General features: G+C 36.5%; 1 protein-coding gene across 5 annotated transcripts; it reads left to right on the plus strand.

Moving 5' to 3' along the window:
* Positions 1-174: 174 nt before the first annotated feature.
* Positions 175-19,397, plus strand: jak3 (Janus kinase 3 (a protein tyrosine kinase, leukocyte)). 5 transcript variants are annotated; one of them, XM_081349624.1, is made up of 25 exons: positions 175-443; positions 3,734-3,943; positions 4,255-4,372; positions 5,254-5,371; positions 5,572-5,717; positions 5,853-6,153; positions 7,441-7,563; positions 7,770-7,927; positions 8,019-8,193; positions 8,904-9,084; positions 9,317-9,441; positions 10,139-10,270; positions 11,162-11,249; positions 11,475-11,599; positions 12,490-12,628; positions 13,240-13,388; positions 13,573-13,723; positions 14,352-14,485; positions 14,938-15,127; positions 15,215-15,339; positions 15,442-15,614; positions 16,835-16,952; positions 17,142-17,255; positions 18,404-18,562; positions 18,947-19,397. In XM_081349624.1, the coding sequence occupies exons 2-24, from the start codon at positions 3,757-3,759 to the stop codon at positions 18,521-18,523; spliced, it is 3,390 nt and encodes a 1,129-aa protein (XP_081205750.1). In that variant the 5' UTR covers positions 175-443; positions 3,734-3,756; the 3' UTR covers positions 18,524-18,562; positions 18,947-19,397. The 5 variants fall into 5 exon arrangements, with proteins under 5 accessions (XP_081205750.1, XP_081205749.1, XP_081205753.1 ...); XM_081349623.1 differs by having other exon boundaries at positions 350-443; positions 18,404-18,519; XM_081349627.1 differs by having other exon boundaries at positions 350-443; positions 8,019-8,130.
* The last annotated feature ends 738 nt before the right edge of the window (positions 19,398-20,135 follow it).

Here is a 20,135-nt window from a genome sequence, read left to right on the forward strand (position 1 = left end):
TTTTCTCTGCAGGCGGAAATAACAAACCCGCCGCTCACTAGCAGAGAAAGAGGAAACCACAGTTTCAGTCTTCCCACGTAAAGAAAGCAACAACCCCAGCAGCTCTGGCAAACACCCTCATTCTCTCTCACTCTCACACTGTTATAAATACACTCTTCTTGAGCTTCAGAATTTGCAGGGGGGAACTGTTGGCAATTTATAGCCTGATCACAGATCTAGAAACCGAGATGTCAGATGAGGCCAACCAGTAAAGAAACGCCAAGTGGTGTCGATCTTGCTAAAGCAGTCAGGAAATGAGGTGCGTTTGCGGTTTGTCTCTTGCCGGAAACGAGTCTCTCATTTGATCCCTCCCACCAGAGACTCACAACAGCGAAGGCCGAGTTATATTTACGCAGCTCATCACATCAACATGAATAAATCATCAATGTTTCTTCTTAAATAAGGTAACACCTCTTAGTTGTCTTCATTAGAATCGTAATATGGAAAAACAACTTGTAACTTTACCATTTCAAAGAATGTGCCAGTGGAAGTCATGTGACTACCAATGAAATATATGTTTTGTTTTTTTTAGTGTGGCGTTGTATCATGTTTGCTTGTATGTATTATTGTTTTTGTGTTATTGGACAATGAATAGATGTATTTTTGTATTAGGATGTTTAACTATAATATTTAACAGCAAATGACATTATCAAAATCAAACCAAACTTGTGTTACCTAACCTTAACTTAAAATCCTTAATATATATATCAAATCCTTTACTGTTTGTGGCTTAATATGGCAAAGCTCTTGGAAAATACCCATGAATTAGTTTGTTACGGAAAGTACAGATCGTCAACTTGAGAAACGATGAGCTCACTTCTAACATGGGTATGACCACCATGGTTCCAAGAACTGGCGTTAACAATAATCCACTGCTTTACAGTACAATGTCAACGTCAATTTATAGGCCTCAAGTTCTCTTAAAATGGGCTTAATTGTATTTATGTTTGGGATCTTGAAGACCCTAATGATTTGTGTCTTGAATTAATAATAATAATTGCAAATCTGTCCTTTCAAATTCACCTTTTAATATGTTCCTTTGACTTAAAGCCCATTTGAAAGATACTGCTAAATGCCAAAAGGTTAGGCCTATATACTACTCTAAAACGTTAGGGTTAGGGTTAATGTTATCAAAAATAGCAACGTTGCTTCAGTTTGGGGTAACAAAAAAAAAAAAATATATATAACTGAGGCCTAAGAGTAGTTCAGTATCAGTATTCATATAGCAAAAGTCAACTTTAAAGTGCCCCTATTATCCTTTACATGCTTCCAAGGTCAAAAAACACATTAATTTTCTCATCATATACAGTACACATCACCTCTTCTGACAAAAAATCTCTCTGATCCCTCCTTTCCTCCTTTCCTCTGCTCTGATTGGTCAGATGGCCCAGTCTGTTGTGATTGGCCCACTCTGCTCTGATTGGTCAGATGACCCAGTCTGTTGTGATTGGCCCACTCTGCTCTGATTGGTCAGATGGCCCAGTCTGTTGTGATTGGCCCACTCTGCTCTGATTGGTCAGATGACCCAGTCTGTTGTGATTGGCCTACTCTGCTCTGATTGGTCAGACGGCCCAGTCTGTTGTGATTGATCAACTGCTCTGTTTTGATTGGTCAAAGGGCCCAGTCGGTTGTGATTGGCCTACTCTGTTTTGATTGGTCAGACAGCTCAGTCTGTTGTTGGTCTTCTCTGTTTTGATTGGTCAAAGGGCCAGGTCTGTTGTGATTGGTCTACTGTGTTTTGATTGGTCAGACAGCCCAGTCTGTTGTGATTGGCCTACTCTGTTTGATTGGTCAGACGGCCCAGTCTGTTGTGATTGGTCTACTCTGCTCTGATTGGTAAGATGGCCCAGTCTGTTGTGATTGGCCTCCTCTGCTCTGATTGGTCAGATGACCCAGTCTGTTGTGATTGAGCTACTCTGTTTTATGAGCACTTAACCTCATAATAAAAAAAAAAATTGTAAGTCGCTTTGGACAAAAGTAGTGTTGTCAAAAGACAGGTGTTGTGCCGAATTTCGACCCCCTGCCAAATTATTACCCCCCTCGATGAAGTCAGTAGGCTACCTGATTGCCTAATCCTAACCCCACCCCTAATCCTAACCCCTCGCCTAATCCTAACCCCTCCCCCACAACTAATCCTAAACCTACCAATACTAGGGGGGTCGAAATTTGGCACAACACCTGTTTAATCCGGTTCTTTGTGCGCGTCCAAAAGGTGCACAGTTGCGTCCTCTTCATAAAAACACGAGACATGGCCCTGTACAGCTATGATCAGCTGTTCGGCCAAGCTTTCCATGTTGTTACGGAAGGCCGAAGCTGATCGGTTGATTTTTGTCACATGACCTGTTGAGAAGAGAAGTTTTCATCTCGCCGCGGCATAGCCTACATTTGAAATAAAGATTTTGCACGCGCAAAAAATGCGATATGTGAACGGACCCTAAAGTGGTATGGGGTGCGGTTGAATCGGGGTAGTTTTATGAGCACAGTATCGGACCGATACCCGAGTACTGGTATCAGTATCGGTGCATCCCTATTTATGTCATTAATATCAGTCTGTCAGAAAAGCAGTTCTAGGCTTATTCTTGGCTGGATAACTCTTATCAGGTTTAAAAATTAAATATGATCGCAGTTTTGGATTAAATAAAAAGTACAGTCAAGTCAAATAAAACACGATATAGCCTACACTTTAATATATGTACATTTAATCTAAATTAAGCTTTAGTACCGAAATTGGTACAGAGAACCGTGGATTTCCACTGGTATTGGTACCGAATACTGAAATTTTGGTACCGTGACAACACTTGACAAGACCGTCTGCTAAATGACAAGCAGTGTGATTGGTCTACTCTGCTCTGATTGGTCAAAGGGCCCAGTCTATTGTGATTGGTCTCCTCTGCTCTGATTGGTCAGACAGCCCAGTCTGTTGTAATTGGTCTACCGCTTACAGTGTGTGTCTGAAACGAAACGTCTATATCTAAATTTCAGTTCTGGAGGCTTCCTTTGCACTTGATATACAGTGATACAATTTTTTTTATCAATTTGAGCGTGAGCCATCCTTTGGAAGTACATGAAGTGAATTCGCAGCACTAAAAACAGCCTCTTCATGTTGACAACAAACCAAACTCTTCCAGGCTTCCGCTACTGTACAACTACAGTGTTTGAGGGCAGGTCAAAGAAGACGTTGTTCGCGGGCAGACTATGAAGACCATAGGCTGGAATTATGCAAATGTGTTACATTGCTATGTATATATATGTAAAAAGAAGTGAGACTGAAATTGCTGATGACTCATTACAGGCAGTTTAGAATTGATTATTTCTTTTAGAAGACAATTACTTTATTAGTTGTGTACTTCGATCTTTAAAACCATTCACAAACAGTTATATTACACTGTTTGAAAGGTAATATTTGACAAAGCATAAAAGGAGCACTTTAATACCTTAACAATGTTACTCTTGTAAAAGTTGAAAAAGCTTCAAAAAGCCCCAAACAGACCATGAGGGTTTATTTATCTTATTTTATCACTGTTTTTAATGCTTCTAATATCAGAATAATTAACTTTCTGTCAGAAATAACCATTAGTCTTATTTTAATAACATTCTAATTTGAGTTGCATGCACTGTTTTTGAAAGAAAGAACAGTCAATAAACATCTGCATCTGTTGAGAAAAAAATATTCTAGTTCTTTTCATCCCATCAGGAGATTGCTTTGGTGAGAACACCATGAGTGAAGAGGAGGAGGTGCCCTTGATGAAGAGCGAAAGGGCCGGCAGTCAGAAGTCCAGCTGTGACTCTGCCCTGCAGGTCCATCTGTACTACAGCCCCTGCTTAAATTCAGAGAACACTTTTAATATCCCCACCATACACATCACAGCTGAAAGTGTGTGTATGCTCGCTGCAAAAGCCAGTGGTGAGACGTTTAACATGTTTAAGATGATTAATAATGATGCCTGTTTTTTAAAGGTCAAAAGCTTCTGTTTTTAAGTATATACTCTTTTCACTTTTTTATCTGCTTCCCTTATAACATCTACAAAGCTTTAAAAAAAACGTTGCAGAGGTGTTGCTGATGATAAGGTTTATTTTTTAGATGATTCAGTATGACTAAAGCATAAGTTAAACTTTAAGCAATTATCTTCTCATGTGTAATCTTATAATTCAATTTTAAAATAGTTGTGCACCAACATTACTACAATAACCTGAATTGAATATTTATATTTTTAGGAATTCTTCCTGTGTTCCACAACCTGTTTGCTCTGGCATCAGAAGATCTTTCGTACTGGTATCCACCAACTCATGTATTTAAGAGTGAGGAGACCATCAAAGTTCACTACAGAGTGAGGTATAGAAACTGCTGCAATAATCATATATTTTATTTAGAAATAACTTACTCTTACTGAAAAGTTTCCTTATTTAACTAGCCTATTCACGCCATTCATTTAAATTTCATTTGCAAATGCCTGTTATGAAAAGATTATATTATTTTAATATAATCTGGTATTTCTCCCTGACCCAGATTTTAATGTAGGCTGTACATTTGTCATAAAAATACTATTATGGTTTTTAAACAATAAATGAAAGAGTAATAATCATAAAAAAAAAACTAAAAAAAAAAAAGTTAGTATTTATGGTTTGAAAATGATTTATGTCGATGTTCAACACACCCTTATTTGTGGTGTCATTTCCATCACAAACAAAAATGTTTGGTTACCAAGAAGACAATAGTGTCTGTAAAGAGCATACTTTAAGTTACTGGGTTAGGTCTCCCAAAAAATGTAAATTCTATCATCATTTACTCACCCTCATGACATGTAAGACTTTTGTTCATCTTCAGAACACAAATGAAAATATTTTTAATGAAATCTGAGAGATTTCTGTTTCTCCATCGACAGTCTACGTAAAAAATGACAAAATTCTTCTGTGATGCACTGAAATGCATTGTTGGCCATTGCTTGCTGTGTTGTTATGGTACTAAAACTAAAACTAACTAATCAAAATAGCTAAAATAAAGTACAAATACCAGATGAAAAACTTAATAAAAGTACTGTAATGAAATGACAAATAAACAATAAAATTATAAAAACTTGAACACTAGCAATCAGTGTTATTATTTATATGTTTTCCCTTTTAATTTTAGATAAATTAAACAGTGAAAGAGTGAAAAGTGTTTTTTTTTTCAGAGATAATCTGTTTGTGTGATTGTGCTTTCTCTCTGTGTTAAAGATTTTTCTTCTCAAACTGGTTCGGTCAAGGGTCCAGAGCATCGTACCGCTTTAGTCTCAGCAGAGGGCGAATCTGTGCTGCGCTGGACTACTGCGTCATTGATTATCTTTTTGCTCAGGTATACAGTATAGCACAATTTTAAATGAATGTTATTTTAAAAACCATATTATGTGAATGTGAAATGTACATTATGTGCCTCTATCCTGATGATGTATTGATATGATTCAAATAATAATAAAAAAGCTGGCATTAAAATGCTGACTCAACTGTTCAAGATAAGTTTCCTTCCCCTCTGACTGTACCGTCTCCCTGTTTCAGTCCCGCAGTGATTTTGTGTCTGGGTGTGGCGGGATTTCTCCTGCTTTGAGTTTGCAGCAGGAATGTTTGGGTATGGCAGTACTAGATCTGTGGCGTATGGCCAAAGAGAGGAACCAGAGCCTTGGTGAGATCTGCAATACAACAAGGTATGTTACAACATGAGAAACGGAGAAAGTCTCCAATACATTGATTGATAGAACTATGCAGAGATTTTCTGTTCATTCAACATAATTTAAGTGTTTAAGCTGCATTTACCATGGTAAAAAAAAATCTTATTCCAGCTACAAGTCCTGCCTCCCAGAGACTCACAGACAAGATATACAGAGCATGAGTCGCCTAGCGAGATATCAGATCCGCAAAACCCTGAAGCGCTTCCTAAAGAAGCTGGGCAGATGCTCAGCTGGAGAACGCAACCTGAAGCTCAAGTATCTGATGGAGCTGAGTGTGTTGGAGCCGGCATATGGTTCAGAAAGCTTCACTCTACATCACTCTGGATGGTTAGAGCAGAGCGAGCAGCAGAGGGTCAGAGCCGTTCAGGTGTCTGGAGAGGGAGGGATTCAGATACAGACCACGGAGAGCCAGGTAGGCTAGAAGAGTAGCCGTGGAGACGTTTAGACAGTGCATCTGCCGGTGTGATGATGTTTTAATGCAAAAGTTCAATAAACAAGAGGTTTATTTTGAATAACTTACATTTTAGATAAAATATTGCCAGTTACTTTGTCTATTTTTGCTCCACCAATGAAAATAGTTCCTAACAAAGCCACAGGAGGGCGAATCAGTGTTTTTGAACGAAACTGCTGAGTGAATGACTCATTGAGTCACTCATAAACGCAGCCTCTTGATTTGTTCATGAATGAATGGAGACTTGTTCGACTTGAACCGGCGCTGCACAGACCGATCTGTTTATGACATCAAAGTACCGCGAGAGCAATTCAAAAGCATAAGTAGCCATCTACTTTCTATTCGCTCTCGCGGTACTTTGATGTCATTTACCGATCGGTCTGTGCAGCGCCGGTTCAAGTCGAACAAGCCTTGAGTGTTTTGAATAAATCGGTTCAGTGAATGATTCAATGACTCCCCCATAAAGCCAATAGATTAGTTCCTGAATGTACTCATGAATGCAGTCTCTTGTCGCCACCTATACCGGAGTTAACCGGTTGTAAAAATATAAATAATTACGTAAATATCAAAAGTGTTTAATTGGACAAATTAACTTAATTAAAAAGAAATGAGAATCTTAATTAATTAAACTTGCGATCATGCTTATTTAAACTAATTGTCACGCTTTCAAAAAATTTAATTCCTCTAGTCAGTGAAGTACAAGAGACTGTTAACTCTTCATAAATCTATATCTATAAAACTACATTATTTGTTTAATTTGAATTAATTTTATTTAATTTTATACTTTTATTCAACAGACATTTTATATGTTGCAAAAGAATAAAAACTTTGTATTAATCAAAGAAAAATGTAACAGTTAGTTTCTACAAAAATATTAAGTAGCACAACTGTTTTCAACATTTATAATAATCAGAAATGTTTCTTGAGCAGAAAATCAGCATATTAGAATGATTTCTGAAGGATCATGTGACACAGAAGACTGGAGTAATGATGCTGAAAATTCAGCTTTGCATCACAGGAATAAATCACACTTTACAATATATTAAAATAGAAAACATTTATTTTAAATTGTATTAATATTTCACAATATCACAATTTTTACTGTATTTCTCATCAAATAAATGTAGCCTTGGTGAGCATAAGACACTTCTTTCAAAATCTTACTGGCTCCAAACATTTAAGCGGTATGTACAGTACATTAGACTTGCGCTCTGTTATTTACTGAGCTTCCTCTGGTATCATTCACAGGAATGGCAGACGTTCTGTGATTTCCCCCAGATCACAGACATTAGTATTAAGCGTCTTTGTCAAGAGCAGATGCCCCTGGAAGGAAGGGTGGTTACCCTCACACGCCAGGACGACCAGTGCATGGTAGTGGCATTGCATTCATTTATTAAATTCATTTTTTTTTGAAGTATTACAAATTCTGTCAGTGATTCATCTACCATTTTGATTAACCAAGGTTTATGAAAGTATAATAAACTGTAACTTGTGATTGTTACAAAGTTCTTTATGTTGAATTCTACATTACATAGCCATTCATATAACTTTTTTTTTTTTTCTCTTTCCACCAATAGGAGGCTGAGTTCCACTCCCTAACTGAGGCTCTTTCCTTTGTATCTCTGGTTGATGGATATTTTAGACTGACTACAGATTCGACTCACTATTTCTGCGCAGAGGTGGCCCCGCCAAGCTTACTGGAGGACATACAGAATTACTGCCACGGCCCGATCACGTACTACACAATTTCATATATGCCCATTTGGTAAACTTAGAAAGGAAATAACTAAATAATAAGCAGAATTTTTGTTTTTTGTTTTCTAAAGGTCAGAATTTGCAGTGCACAAGCTTAAGAAAGCTGGAGCCAAAAATGGGATGTTCCTGTTACGTCACAGTCCCAAGGACTTTGACAAGTACTTCCTCACTGTTTGCATACAGGTACCAGATTTGCTGGACTCATACAAACATTATAAAGCTCCAAGCATTGGGTTTTCACTAACAGTAAGTAACTGAAACAGCACATGACTCAAGCTTCACATGAGTTTGTATCAGATTCATGAAGAACTACATTTTATTTATCACTCCTTAGCAGTGTTGGGGTAACATGCATTACGTAATCAGATTACTTTTTTTGATGTAATTAGTAAAGTAATGCAATACTTAATAAATGTACACATTAATATTTGAGTTGCTTTTATTTAGGTAATGCACATTACTTTTCATTTTAATTAATTTGCTGAAACATTTTTTAAACCACTGAATTAAAATTCTCTCTTAGAATTCAATAAAAAGAGTTATACAGTAGGCATTATAATCCATGATGTGAATATATATTTTGTACGGCATACATAGTTCTAGGGGTTAGGAAATATTCTAAGTGGGCAGAATATAACAATATTCTAAATGTGTTTTAAAAGAAAACGATGGTGTGCTATCTAAGATATGTTGTTGAATGCATTAAAGTAAAACAATAAAAATAAAATAAAAAACCTAGAAAAAGAGCAAGCACATTACTTTCCATAAAAAAGTAACTAAAAAATGTAATTAACTACCTATTAAAAGTAACTTTCCCCAACAGTGCTCCTTAGTATTATTATAATGTAAATTTTGAATCAACTCCAGCATGACTTTCTTTTAGTTCTACAAATTAGCTGCATTGTTAATGACTAAACTCCAGTGATATATTTCTTAACTTCTGGATGTTCCACCAGACTCCTCTGGGAATGGATTACAAGGACTGCCTGATAGAGAAAAATGAGAAGTTCAGCCTGGCTGGGATCCACAGCTCATTCTGCAGTCTAAGACAGCTCACAGACTTCTATCAGCACAGTACACTTCTCATGTCAGACATCCCCGTCACCCTGGGCAAGTGCTGCCCTCCCAGACCAAAAGGTAGAACATTTCTGTGAAATATTTGCTTTTGTGCTTTGTGTTTATCTTTTATAAAAGTTAGAAAGCAGGAGTTATTTGGAATTTAAATGGAATTTAATTAGGTGTTTTTTTTTTAATAATAAAGTAACTTCACCAGAATTGAAAATAATAAATTAACTTCACCAGAATATTGATATATATTTAAAGAGTTTTTTATTTATTTTTTATGTGCTATTTCTTGTCTTCTCTGCAGAACTTACCAACATGATCATTGTTCGTAACAGCAGTATGGCTGAGATGCCCAGTTCCCCCATGTTACAGAGACAAAACCCAAGCCACATGCAGTTCCACATGATTAAACACGAGGACCTCATCTGGGTACATTTATACAAATTTATAAAGGGTTTAAATATATTTTCATGAATGTTTTTTAAAGGCATCACCACTCGTTTTAGGGCATAAAAATGTATTATTATTATTTTTTTTTTTTAAGTGTCCCTACTATGCTATTTTAAAGGTTCCTAATTGTCTCCTACAATAGGTTTACATGCATCCAAGGTCAAAAAACACTTTAAAATGGTTTGTTCAGAGATTTAGTCTCACTAAGCCCCTCCTTTCCTCAAGCCCACTCTCCTCTGATTGGTCAGACGGCTCAGTCTGTTGTGATTGGTTTATCGCTTACAGCGTGTGTCGGAAACAAAACGGCCATTACTTCATTATTTCAGCTTCAGAGGCTTCCTTAGCACTTGATACAGTGATACAAACACTAACTATGGCATAGTTATTTCTGTATCAATTCCAGCGTGAGTCCTCATCCTTTTGAAATGCATGAAAAGTGAATTTGCAGTGCTGCAAACAGCATCTTCTCGACATGTCGACAAACCAAACTTTTCCAGGCCTCACTGTGTGAAAGGTTATATTTGAAAAAGCATAATAGGGGCAGTTTAAATTCATCTTTGTTATTTATTATTTTCAAAATTGACTAAAAGTGTTTTATTTTAGGCAGGTCAAAAGATGAACAAAATGTCTAACCTCAAAACAACTCAAGTCAAGCTCCTTCCTTTTCTTTTAACAGAGTGAAAGCTTAGGCCAAGGTTCCTTCACGCATATCTTTAGAGGCAGTAAGACAGACCAGCGGGATGGACTGACACACTCCACGGAGGTGCTTCTGAAGGTCCTGGATGCAAATCATAAAAACTGCTGGGAGGTGTGTTTTCATTCCTGGAACATATGCTGAACATGGTTGTTTGCAATTAAAAGACAATTTCCTATTAAACACTTACTCGAATATGCTCTTTGCCATTGAGAATATTGCACTTTCCATTAATTGACAATCCATGACGATGTTTTGTGTGTGTACCATAGTTTCAACTTGTCTTGGAAATAAGCTTCAGATTTTCAAATGAACTTTGAAAGGTTGGCCATTTGCAATCCAAAATGTTAAAAAGTGACATGTAATAAAGAGCTTGTGTAAATACAGGGTTCCTACGCAGTTTTGAAAAGTATGGAATTTTGATTTGGGTAATTTCCAGGTCTGGAGAAGTATGGAAAAAAGAGAGTATGATAAAAATAAATTGTGTTTCCAGATTATTGCCCCTATTCAGTTTTCTAAAATATAAAATTAAGAATTTCTAAAAATAAGTGTATCATACAAGTAGGGTGTTTTCATGGCAAAAGTTTAGTGATCATTTTATGATTGTCAAACACAACATTTTCATTACGTAAAATTCGTCTTTCATGAATGTGTGAAAAGTTTGAACTTTTCTCAGACTGCACTTTCCTGTTTGGTAATGGTGCAAAATCAAACCACATTTGCAGTATCAAACTGATGAATATATGCAGGTTATAAAGTGTTTTAGGTTTCTTCTCATCATTTATAAATGCATGTTGTCACTTTGAGAAAACCAATGAAACCCTGAGAAAATCATATTTACAGATGACTACTATATACCAAAATAATGCTAATGCTGTAAGAACCATTTATGTTAATTATGGTCTGAAAATGTGAACATTTTGAGATGGAAAATGTGTAGGAACCCTAATTACAGCAATTTTGTATTTTCAGCCATTTAATTATGCCCTTTTTTCTGTTTTGAAGTCTTTTTTTGAGGCGGCCAGTTTGATGAGTCAAATTTCCCACAAGCACCTTCTCCTGGTATATGGCATCAGCGTGCACAAATCCAAAAGTAAGTCACGTAAAAGCACTCTTAGGAGTCACTCTTTTATCAAAGTCCAAACACAAGAGGACAAACCCTATAAAAGCAATTAAAAGTCTGTGTAATGACCTCAGCTCTTTAACTCTCCTTGAACTCTTGAGTGGGTCTGGAGTGTCGTTGGTGATGCTGGTTGCCTGTCAAAGTACCTGTGAATGCAAACATGTGACTAAAGTGTGTCCTCCCTGTCCCCCGCAGACATCATGGTGCAGGAGTTTGTGAAGCACGGGGCACTGGACCTGTACCTGAAGAGGAGCACGTCTGTCTCAGTCAGCTGGAAACTAGACGTGGCCAAACAACTGGCCTGTGCCCTCAACTTCCTGGTGAGACATATCCATTCATGCATGTTAAACTGACTACTAATGACAAAATACAGAACTACAGTATATTCAGGACCATATCAGTTTTAATTTATTGGTATTGGTTGATTTATCAGTCAATACTGAATATTACATTTTAAAACATTGAAAATAATTTTTGGTTAAATAATCTGTAAGGAGATTTTGAATATTGGCCATTTATCAGCTATAACAAAAAAATGATGTCTTTTTGGTTTCAGTTAGACATTTAATATTGGTACAAATGAGAACAAGCCCCTATAATCTAAGATACAATATACCATTCAAAAATTTGGGCTCAATAAGATTTTTTAATTACTTACCAAAGCTGTATTTATCTGATCAAAAATATAATAAAATATATTAGAATGTATTTTAAAATGTAATTTATTCCTGTGATGGCAAAGCTAAATGTTAAGCATCATTACCCCAGTCTTCAGTGTCACATGATCCTTCTGAAACCATTCTAATTTGCTGATTTGATGCTCAAGAAATATTTTTTATTATTATTATCAATAATAAGGGTGGATGAATAGAAAGATTTTTTTGATGAATAGAAAGTTCTTTGTAATAATGTAAAAGTATTTACTGTCACTTTTGGTCAGTTTAATGCATCCTTGCTGAATAAACTTATTAATTTCTTTCACAAAAAATAAAATAGAAAAGTGTATTTATGGTATGTATGTATATTCTGGAGAGAATGTAACAAAATATTCAGAATTGAGAAGAACCAAATGTAAAAGTTGCAGAGTTAAGAATCCTTCATTGAAAAACTCATATTGATTGACTTCTGTTCTCAGTATTCGAAGGGATGCATCCCAGCCCTGATTTTGGCAGTGGTTAAAAAACATTTTTCTTTTGTCTGTCATATGCAGGAGGAGAAGAATATTGCACATGGGAATGTTTGTGCAAGGAATCTGCTGTTGGCCAGAGACGGTGACTCTTCCTCCGATAGCTCGCCCTTCATTAAACTGAGTGACCCTGGCATCAGCATGGCAATGCTGGGAAAAGAGGGTAATTATATTGAACAACTAGATGAATATCATACCAGTGAAGATGAACAAAATCAATTTAATTTACTCTTCTATACTTCTAGAATAATTTGTATTTTAAATGAATACTAGAGAGAATAATAATAGATTCTTTATTTAGCTCTCATTAGGAATAAATTACACCATGCATGGCTCGAAAATTCCCTTTTGGTGAGAACGTGCAATAAATAATGTACATAATGTATGTTATAGTGAATTATATCTTTTCATAAATAAGTGTTACCAAAGTTAAAAGGCATTATAATATTTGAAGATTTCTTGTTACATCTGAAATTGGTTGTTTGTCATGTGTTTTATAATGCATTATAATGTATATATGAATACCTTTATAATGTATTATACATAAAGGCTTTACATAAACTACTTTTACATAAAGTAAATTGTTACCAGTTAGTTTTTTATTTATGGAGCTGTGTTGTGCCAACTTTTTACTTTATGTATTTTTCTCAATCATTGAGCTTTTTGCCCACTGGATTTGTGTGGTTTTTTTTTGTCTAATTCTTGCTGAATATTATATTACACCCTAACATGATTGTATATAAAAGAATAAAATGCACATTTCTGTGAATCCAGTGGTGTTGGACAGAATCCCATGGGTGGCCCCGGAGGTTCTGGATACACTTGAGATCGAACTGGAGTGTGACAAGTGGAGTTTTGGAACAACGCTGTGGGAGATTTTCAATGCTGGAGAAGCTCCATTGCAGGGCCTGGACCTCATACAAGTATAGAATCATAAATTAAATACAAAATCATAAATTAAATGCAAATTTTCTATATGATGTTACACATTCTGGATAAAGATCACCACAACCTTAAAAAAATTTGAGAGCTACGCATATATACTCAGGCAACGTGACTCCACCATTGTACTGTGGCTGAACAGCTGCCGTCCTTCTTTGTATCCAGAAGCAGCAGTTTTATGAGCAGTTCTCAAACCTGCCCGCGCTGGAGTGGACTGAGCTGGCCGACCTGATCGCTCAGTGTATGCAGTACCAGCCTGAGCTCAGACCGTCCTGCAGGAGCATCATCCGACAACTAAACAGCCTCATCACTTCAGGTAACACACAGATGTACACCAACTCCCTTCTCACAATGCCACTGATGTTTGTGATCTGGAAGATCGCTTTCTTTTTCACATATGAAACTGTTATTATCCCATTTCTAAAATGAATGTAAGCAATAAATCTCTAATATAATAAATGTAAATGTAATTAACGGAAGTATTGAATAATATGTATATATTTAATAAATAATAATTATATTAATAATTATCATTAAAAACATGCTTTACATTTATTATTATTTTCCACTTATTTATTAATTAAATAACATATAGGCCTACATCTGTTATATAATAAAAATGAAATGTCTAACTAATACAAAAGTAATTGAATAAAATGTTAATATTAAAAATAATATTGAATACATAATGATTTTATTAGTAAGTGTTATTTATTCATGTTTGACATTTAAGGGGTATATTAAAATATTAAATATGCAATCATTTGACTTTAATAATAATTATGGTTAATTGAAAGATTTCATTGTTACTCTGAAGTGTAGCTTTTTATTGGGGGCCAAAACTGTTTATAAAAAATCACTCCTACAACTGGGTTAGATTTGTCCTAAAACATGTGGGAACATTATGATCAGCCATCATGACAGTTCTAATCGTCATTCTGTAGATTATGAGATCCTTCATGCGACTGGCACACACCCCAAGAGCGATGGCTTCTGGAGAAGACCGAACATCTTCAAAAAGCAACAACAGGATGTTTTTGAGGAGAGATACCTGCGATTCATCTCTATTCTGGGGAAGGTACAATGTGGAGAAAAATTCCACCCATAGAGGGCGCTGTTGTACATGTAATAACACAGCTCTGCAGCCGGTTGCAGCAAAGCCTAGCAGTTAAGAATACCCTTAGTGATAATAAACAAAGTGTTTTTAATGTACGTAATGATCTGACAATCTAACAAGTTAGTCAGTTAGAAAAGACTGTCATAACTTTTTAAAAGCAGTTACATAAAAAGCTAGATTGGTCTAATTTGAATCCAAAAAGTAAGACCCATTGATTACCCCTTGGTTAGATTAGTTCTTAAAACACAGTCTTAACATAGTGGCTATGTTTATGAAACTGGCTGATATACTTTGCTATTTCATACATTACAGCTCGCATGTAACTAAACGTGATGATTATGACCATTGGTTTTCTGAGCAGAAAAAGAAAAAGAAGACTGATGGGTTTTAACTGTGTGCATGTGTGTGTTTAGGGTAACTTTGGCAGCGTCGAACTTTGTCGATATGATCCGTTGGGTGATAACACTGGAGATCTGGTTGCTGTCAAGGAACTTCAGGCTAACAAACAAGCCAACATGGCAGACTTTCAGAGAGAGATCCAGACCACCAGCTCCCTGCACTGTGACTATATTGTCAAATACATGGGCATCTGCTACAGTGCAGGTCAGACTACATTTAATAATTGCCAACCAATTACCAATCTGTACAGCCTGCCCATTCCAACATACCTTATTTTTTAACTCGTCACAGGTCGACTTAGCACAAAACTGGTGATGGAATATCTTCCGTACGGCAGTCTGATCGGATATATGGAGAAACACAGACAGAATGTGTGCACCCGCAAACTGTTGCTCTTTGCCTCACAAATCTGTAAGGTACAAACAGACTTTTTAAAATCAGATAACAGGTCAGATTAGCTCTTTTGAATTGGTTTGTGGAACTTTACACATCTAACCAGAAATGTTACTCTTTTGTAGGGAATGGAGTACTTGCAAAGCATGCGCTATGTTCACCGTGATCTAGCTGCTCGCAATGTCCTAGTCGCCAGCGACACACTGGTGAAAATCGCTGACTTTGGGCTTACGAAGATCATCCCAGTGGATAAAGAGTACTACCGTGTCACGCAGCCAGGAGAAAGCCCTATTTTCTGGTGACAATTCCATCAAGCTCTTTGGGAGTTCAGACAGACAACATGATAACTGATTAGGGTAACACTACAATACAGGTGCACTAATATGCATTCACTCTAATGCATATTAGACTAATGTTCCGATAATCTTGCGTTAATGTATGACTCGTATGCTGATTTTTGTGTGGAGCCCAACTTACCCATCCTTCAAACACATTTTCTGACAATACATTCACTGTGCAACTGTCCCACAAATCTCAAACGTTAATGTGGATGTCAAAACCCATAACCATAATGCCACATTACTTAATAATATGTTTATAGTCATGTGTCTCAGCAAGTAATCATAACATGATATTTTTGCAAATCATCAGCTAATGATGTATTAAAACAGACGGCTGGAAGTTGAAAAACATGGCTTTAGACGCATTGTGGTAATTAAACGGATAGTTCACTTAAAAAAGACAATTCTGTCATTTATTCACCCTCAAGTTGTTTCAAACCTATATGAATGTCTTCTGCTGAACACAAAAGAAGATATTTTGAAGAATGTCGGTAACCAAACAGTTGATGACTTCCATAGTATTTTTTTTCCTGCTATGGAAATCATCCATGGTCCATCAACTGTCTGGTTACCGACATTCTTCAAATTATCTTCTTTTGTGTTCAGCAGAAGATAGAAATTCATACAGGTTTGAAACAACTTATGATAACAGAATTTTTATTTTTATTTGCGGTGAATTACTCCTTTAACACATTAATTTACACTATAAGTTCATACTAGATATTTATAGGGAATTAATCCATGATGACACATTGAATTAATAACAATTCATATATGACTTAATCTATTAATCGGATAGACTCTTTAACAGGTGCTGATGTGGCAATCATGTCTTAGTTCTTCATGAGTTATAGACTTCTGTACATTAACTCATTATCTGGGCATTAGTTAAGCATGAAATCATGCATATTAGTGCACCTGTATTGTAAAGTGTTACCTTGATTTGTGTGCATTTAACCCAACAGTGAACATAGCACTGAAAGTTAATGTTCTAATTGTGCAAATACTGTATATTTTTTTTACAAACAAGTACTTTAGAAAGATGGCAGCATCATTATTTCATTTTTGCACAGAGATTGATTGGTCTATTAGTTAAATCTGTTTACTTTAGCAAACTTTGTTATACATTGCGTTTCATTCTTTTTTTGTTTTTTTCCTTGTCCTGTTCCCTGTTCAGGTATGCACCTGAATCCATTTCAGAACTGAAATTCTCCCACAAGTCAGACGTATGGAGTTTCGGCATTGTTCTACATGAGCTCTTATCTTACTGTGACATCAGTCGAAACCCCAAACGGGTGAGTAAATGAAACTCCATGTAATGGTATTACTGTATGAGGAGTGGATGAATAATTGTCTCCGTGAGCTTCAATGGTCACCTTTTAATAAAAAAAATAATCTGTCATCATTGTCTCACTGGATGTTGCCCCAAATCTTTTAATGTATTAACTTTATAAACCTGCTTTATCGTAAATCATTTCATGCAGTTGTGTATCCAGAAGATTGGAAGTTATGTCCAGAGTTCTTCCATGGCCATCCATGTTCTTAATCTTCTCAAGAATAACTGGAGGTTACCGGCGCCACCTCAGTGTCCACCAAAGGTACAAATAAAAACAGATTTGAATGCATTTGTTTCGGTCACGTTGAGCAATGGAATTTTAATACATTGTACATAGAAAGCAAGTCCATGCAACAAACATATACAACCCCATTTCCGTAAAAGTTGAAACATTTTGTAAATCAAGAATCTTTGATTTGTTAATTCTCTTGAACCTTTATTTAACTGACAAAAGTACAAAGAAAAGATTTCCAATGTTTCCACTGACCAAATTAATTTAATTTTGATGGCACTGCATGAGAAGCCATCATGCTATGGTATTAAATACATCCACATGGGCTCGGGAGTTTTTTGGTAAACCGTTTTCACTTAACAGTCTGCCACTGCATTAAGAAATGCCACTTGAGTCCCTGTTACGCAAGGAGAAAGCTATACATCTGTTCAATGCAGAGATCCTGCTGAGTTCTCTGGGCGAGAGCTCATCTCAGATGATCCAAAAGACAGTGGAAATGTGGACTGTGCTCAGATGAGTCTACATTTCAGCTTGTTTTTTGGAAAAACTGACTTCTAGTTCTTAGTCCCTATAAGACCAAAAGGACCATCCAGATTTTTCTCAGCAACAGGTGCAAAAGCAAACATCTGCCATGGTATAGGGGTGTGCATCAGTGCAAACGGCATGGGCGACTTGCATATGTGTGAAGGTACCATTGACATGGAGGCGTATATTGGGATTGTACAGAGACATAATATACTGCCATCAAGATTTTTCCTAGAAAGTAAGACATCCAGTATGGATGTCAACCACAGAATTTTGAGCTGATTTGTATCAGGTGAGATTAGGCAAAAATTCAACTTGCAAAATTGCAACAATTAGTATCCTCAATTTAAAAGAAATTTTTAAACCGAAAAATTTAAGTGTAATTAAAAGAAAAGGTGATGTTACATAGTTGTAAACATGCCCTTGTCCCAACTTTTTTGTAGTGTGTTGCAGCCATCAAAACATATACAAGGAGTATATATATATGGTGAAACTAACCAGGGAGGAATCAGTATCTAAGGGAACAGGAACTAAACTGCAAGGAAACACAAGAAACATAGGCACATGAAGACTAAACATGCCCCTGACACTAATGTAGTCAACTAATGTTAACAAATGAAACTTTATTGTAAAGTGTTACTTTTTTTTCTCAGGTGCACAATATTATGATGCAGTGTTGGGAGTTCAACAGCGAGGACAGACCGAGCTTCTCCACTCTACAGGACCTGATTGAGAATATCCTGTTAGATGAGAGAGAGGGATGTAAGGGGTAAAGTCAGAGTTACCTAAACAGACCACTGTATTTTCAACATGTATGTATATTTAAAATATAATTGAGTAATTTTAGGACATTCTTACAGTAGTATTTTACTGTTTAGTACGTTGAACTTTAGACCATAGAACAGTTTGTATATTAGCAGTTTCCAGTACACTTACAGAGCTGGCACTACCCCTTCAATCATATTCCATCATAAAATGCTTTGGATTTCCTCTGTCATCACAAAGAAATAGTCATAGTTAAGGCATCACTTTTTATTGTTGTGGTTTTATTTTGCAGTGATGGTATTAAGATCTAATTAAGTGCAGTTAAAGGCAAACCTTTTTCCTGTATCTTTTAATGGCACTCCCATAAAAAGACTATTCAAAACTGAAATAACCTGTCACCCCACGTCATATATGGTCTTCACTCTTTAAAGACAGGACAGGTTTTCCCCACTTCAGGAAGCTACACCAAATGATGTCAGCAAGTCATTTGCCTAGCATCACAGAGAGTGAACTCAGAGCATGCAGCACGGACAACACTTCATACACGCAGTCAGAGTGTGTCTAAGAGTCAAGCTACTTGCATCACCTGAAATAAGTTATATTTGTCCCATAAATATATGCATTATAACAGTTAATATGTTACAAACTTCCTCAAGAGACTATTACAGTAATAGAGAGCTATGATAGTTTGTTGTCATGGATGTTAATTTGATTTGTCATTCTGTTCAGATGTGTTTGATTAATTACCTTGTTTGACTGTTGTATTTAAGTTCCTGTGTTTCTGTTCTTAGTTGTCTGGTCTCGTCTATGTTACGATTATGTTTTGTTGCCTGCCTCGCTTTGATTATATTCACTTTAGATTATTAAAGACTTTTGAACTTGATTCCCTTATCTTCATGCGTTTGTATACAGCCAAGTTGTGACGTGCAATACCTGCTATACTGCAACTAAGTGCAAATAGCCTAATTTGCGAGTCTTGCACTAAATAGCATCCCTTACAAAAAAATAAGCATACTTCAAGTTCATTGCCTTCATAGCAGGCAACAAAGCAGTACTAAGAACAGCAAGGGCCAAACTGCCCCGGGCCATCAAAGACGCAAAGCAGTGACGCACGTTGTATGTGGCAGGGCATGCAAGCCATCATCAACTATAGGCCAACACCACCTGCATGTGACAGTGATACCTCCCTCCCAGATGTGCTGAACGACACGTTTTGAAGCACAGAATGACACCATGGCGAGGAAGATCAACCCCTCCCGAATCTGACAACCAAGTAATGTACTGTGTACCATGGAAGGCTGCAGGATCAGACAACATTTCTGGCAAAGTGCTCAGAGGATCTGCAGAATAGCTGGCAGATGTTTTCACTGACATCTTTAATGTCAGTTGTTACGTCCAAAGGGATGTAGGGGTTTATTTTTTGTTAGTTTGTATATGATGTGGGGCTTGTTTCTGTGTGCTTTGTGTTTGTTTCTGTGTTGCTCTTGTTCCTCCTAATGTCCATTTGTCATGATCATGAGTGCCACCAGTTTCCCGACTTGTGTAAGTCAAAACGAACCTCAGACACTTTGATCTCCTGAGATATGGACACCACAAACACATAATGCCATTTGTCTCCAC

Source organism: Scardinius erythrophthalmus, assembly GCF_964197995.2.
Source record: "Scardinius erythrophthalmus genome assembly, chromosome: 20".
Taxonomy (NCBI): Eukaryota; Metazoa; Chordata; class Actinopteri; order Cypriniformes; family Leuciscidae; genus Scardinius; species Scardinius erythrophthalmus.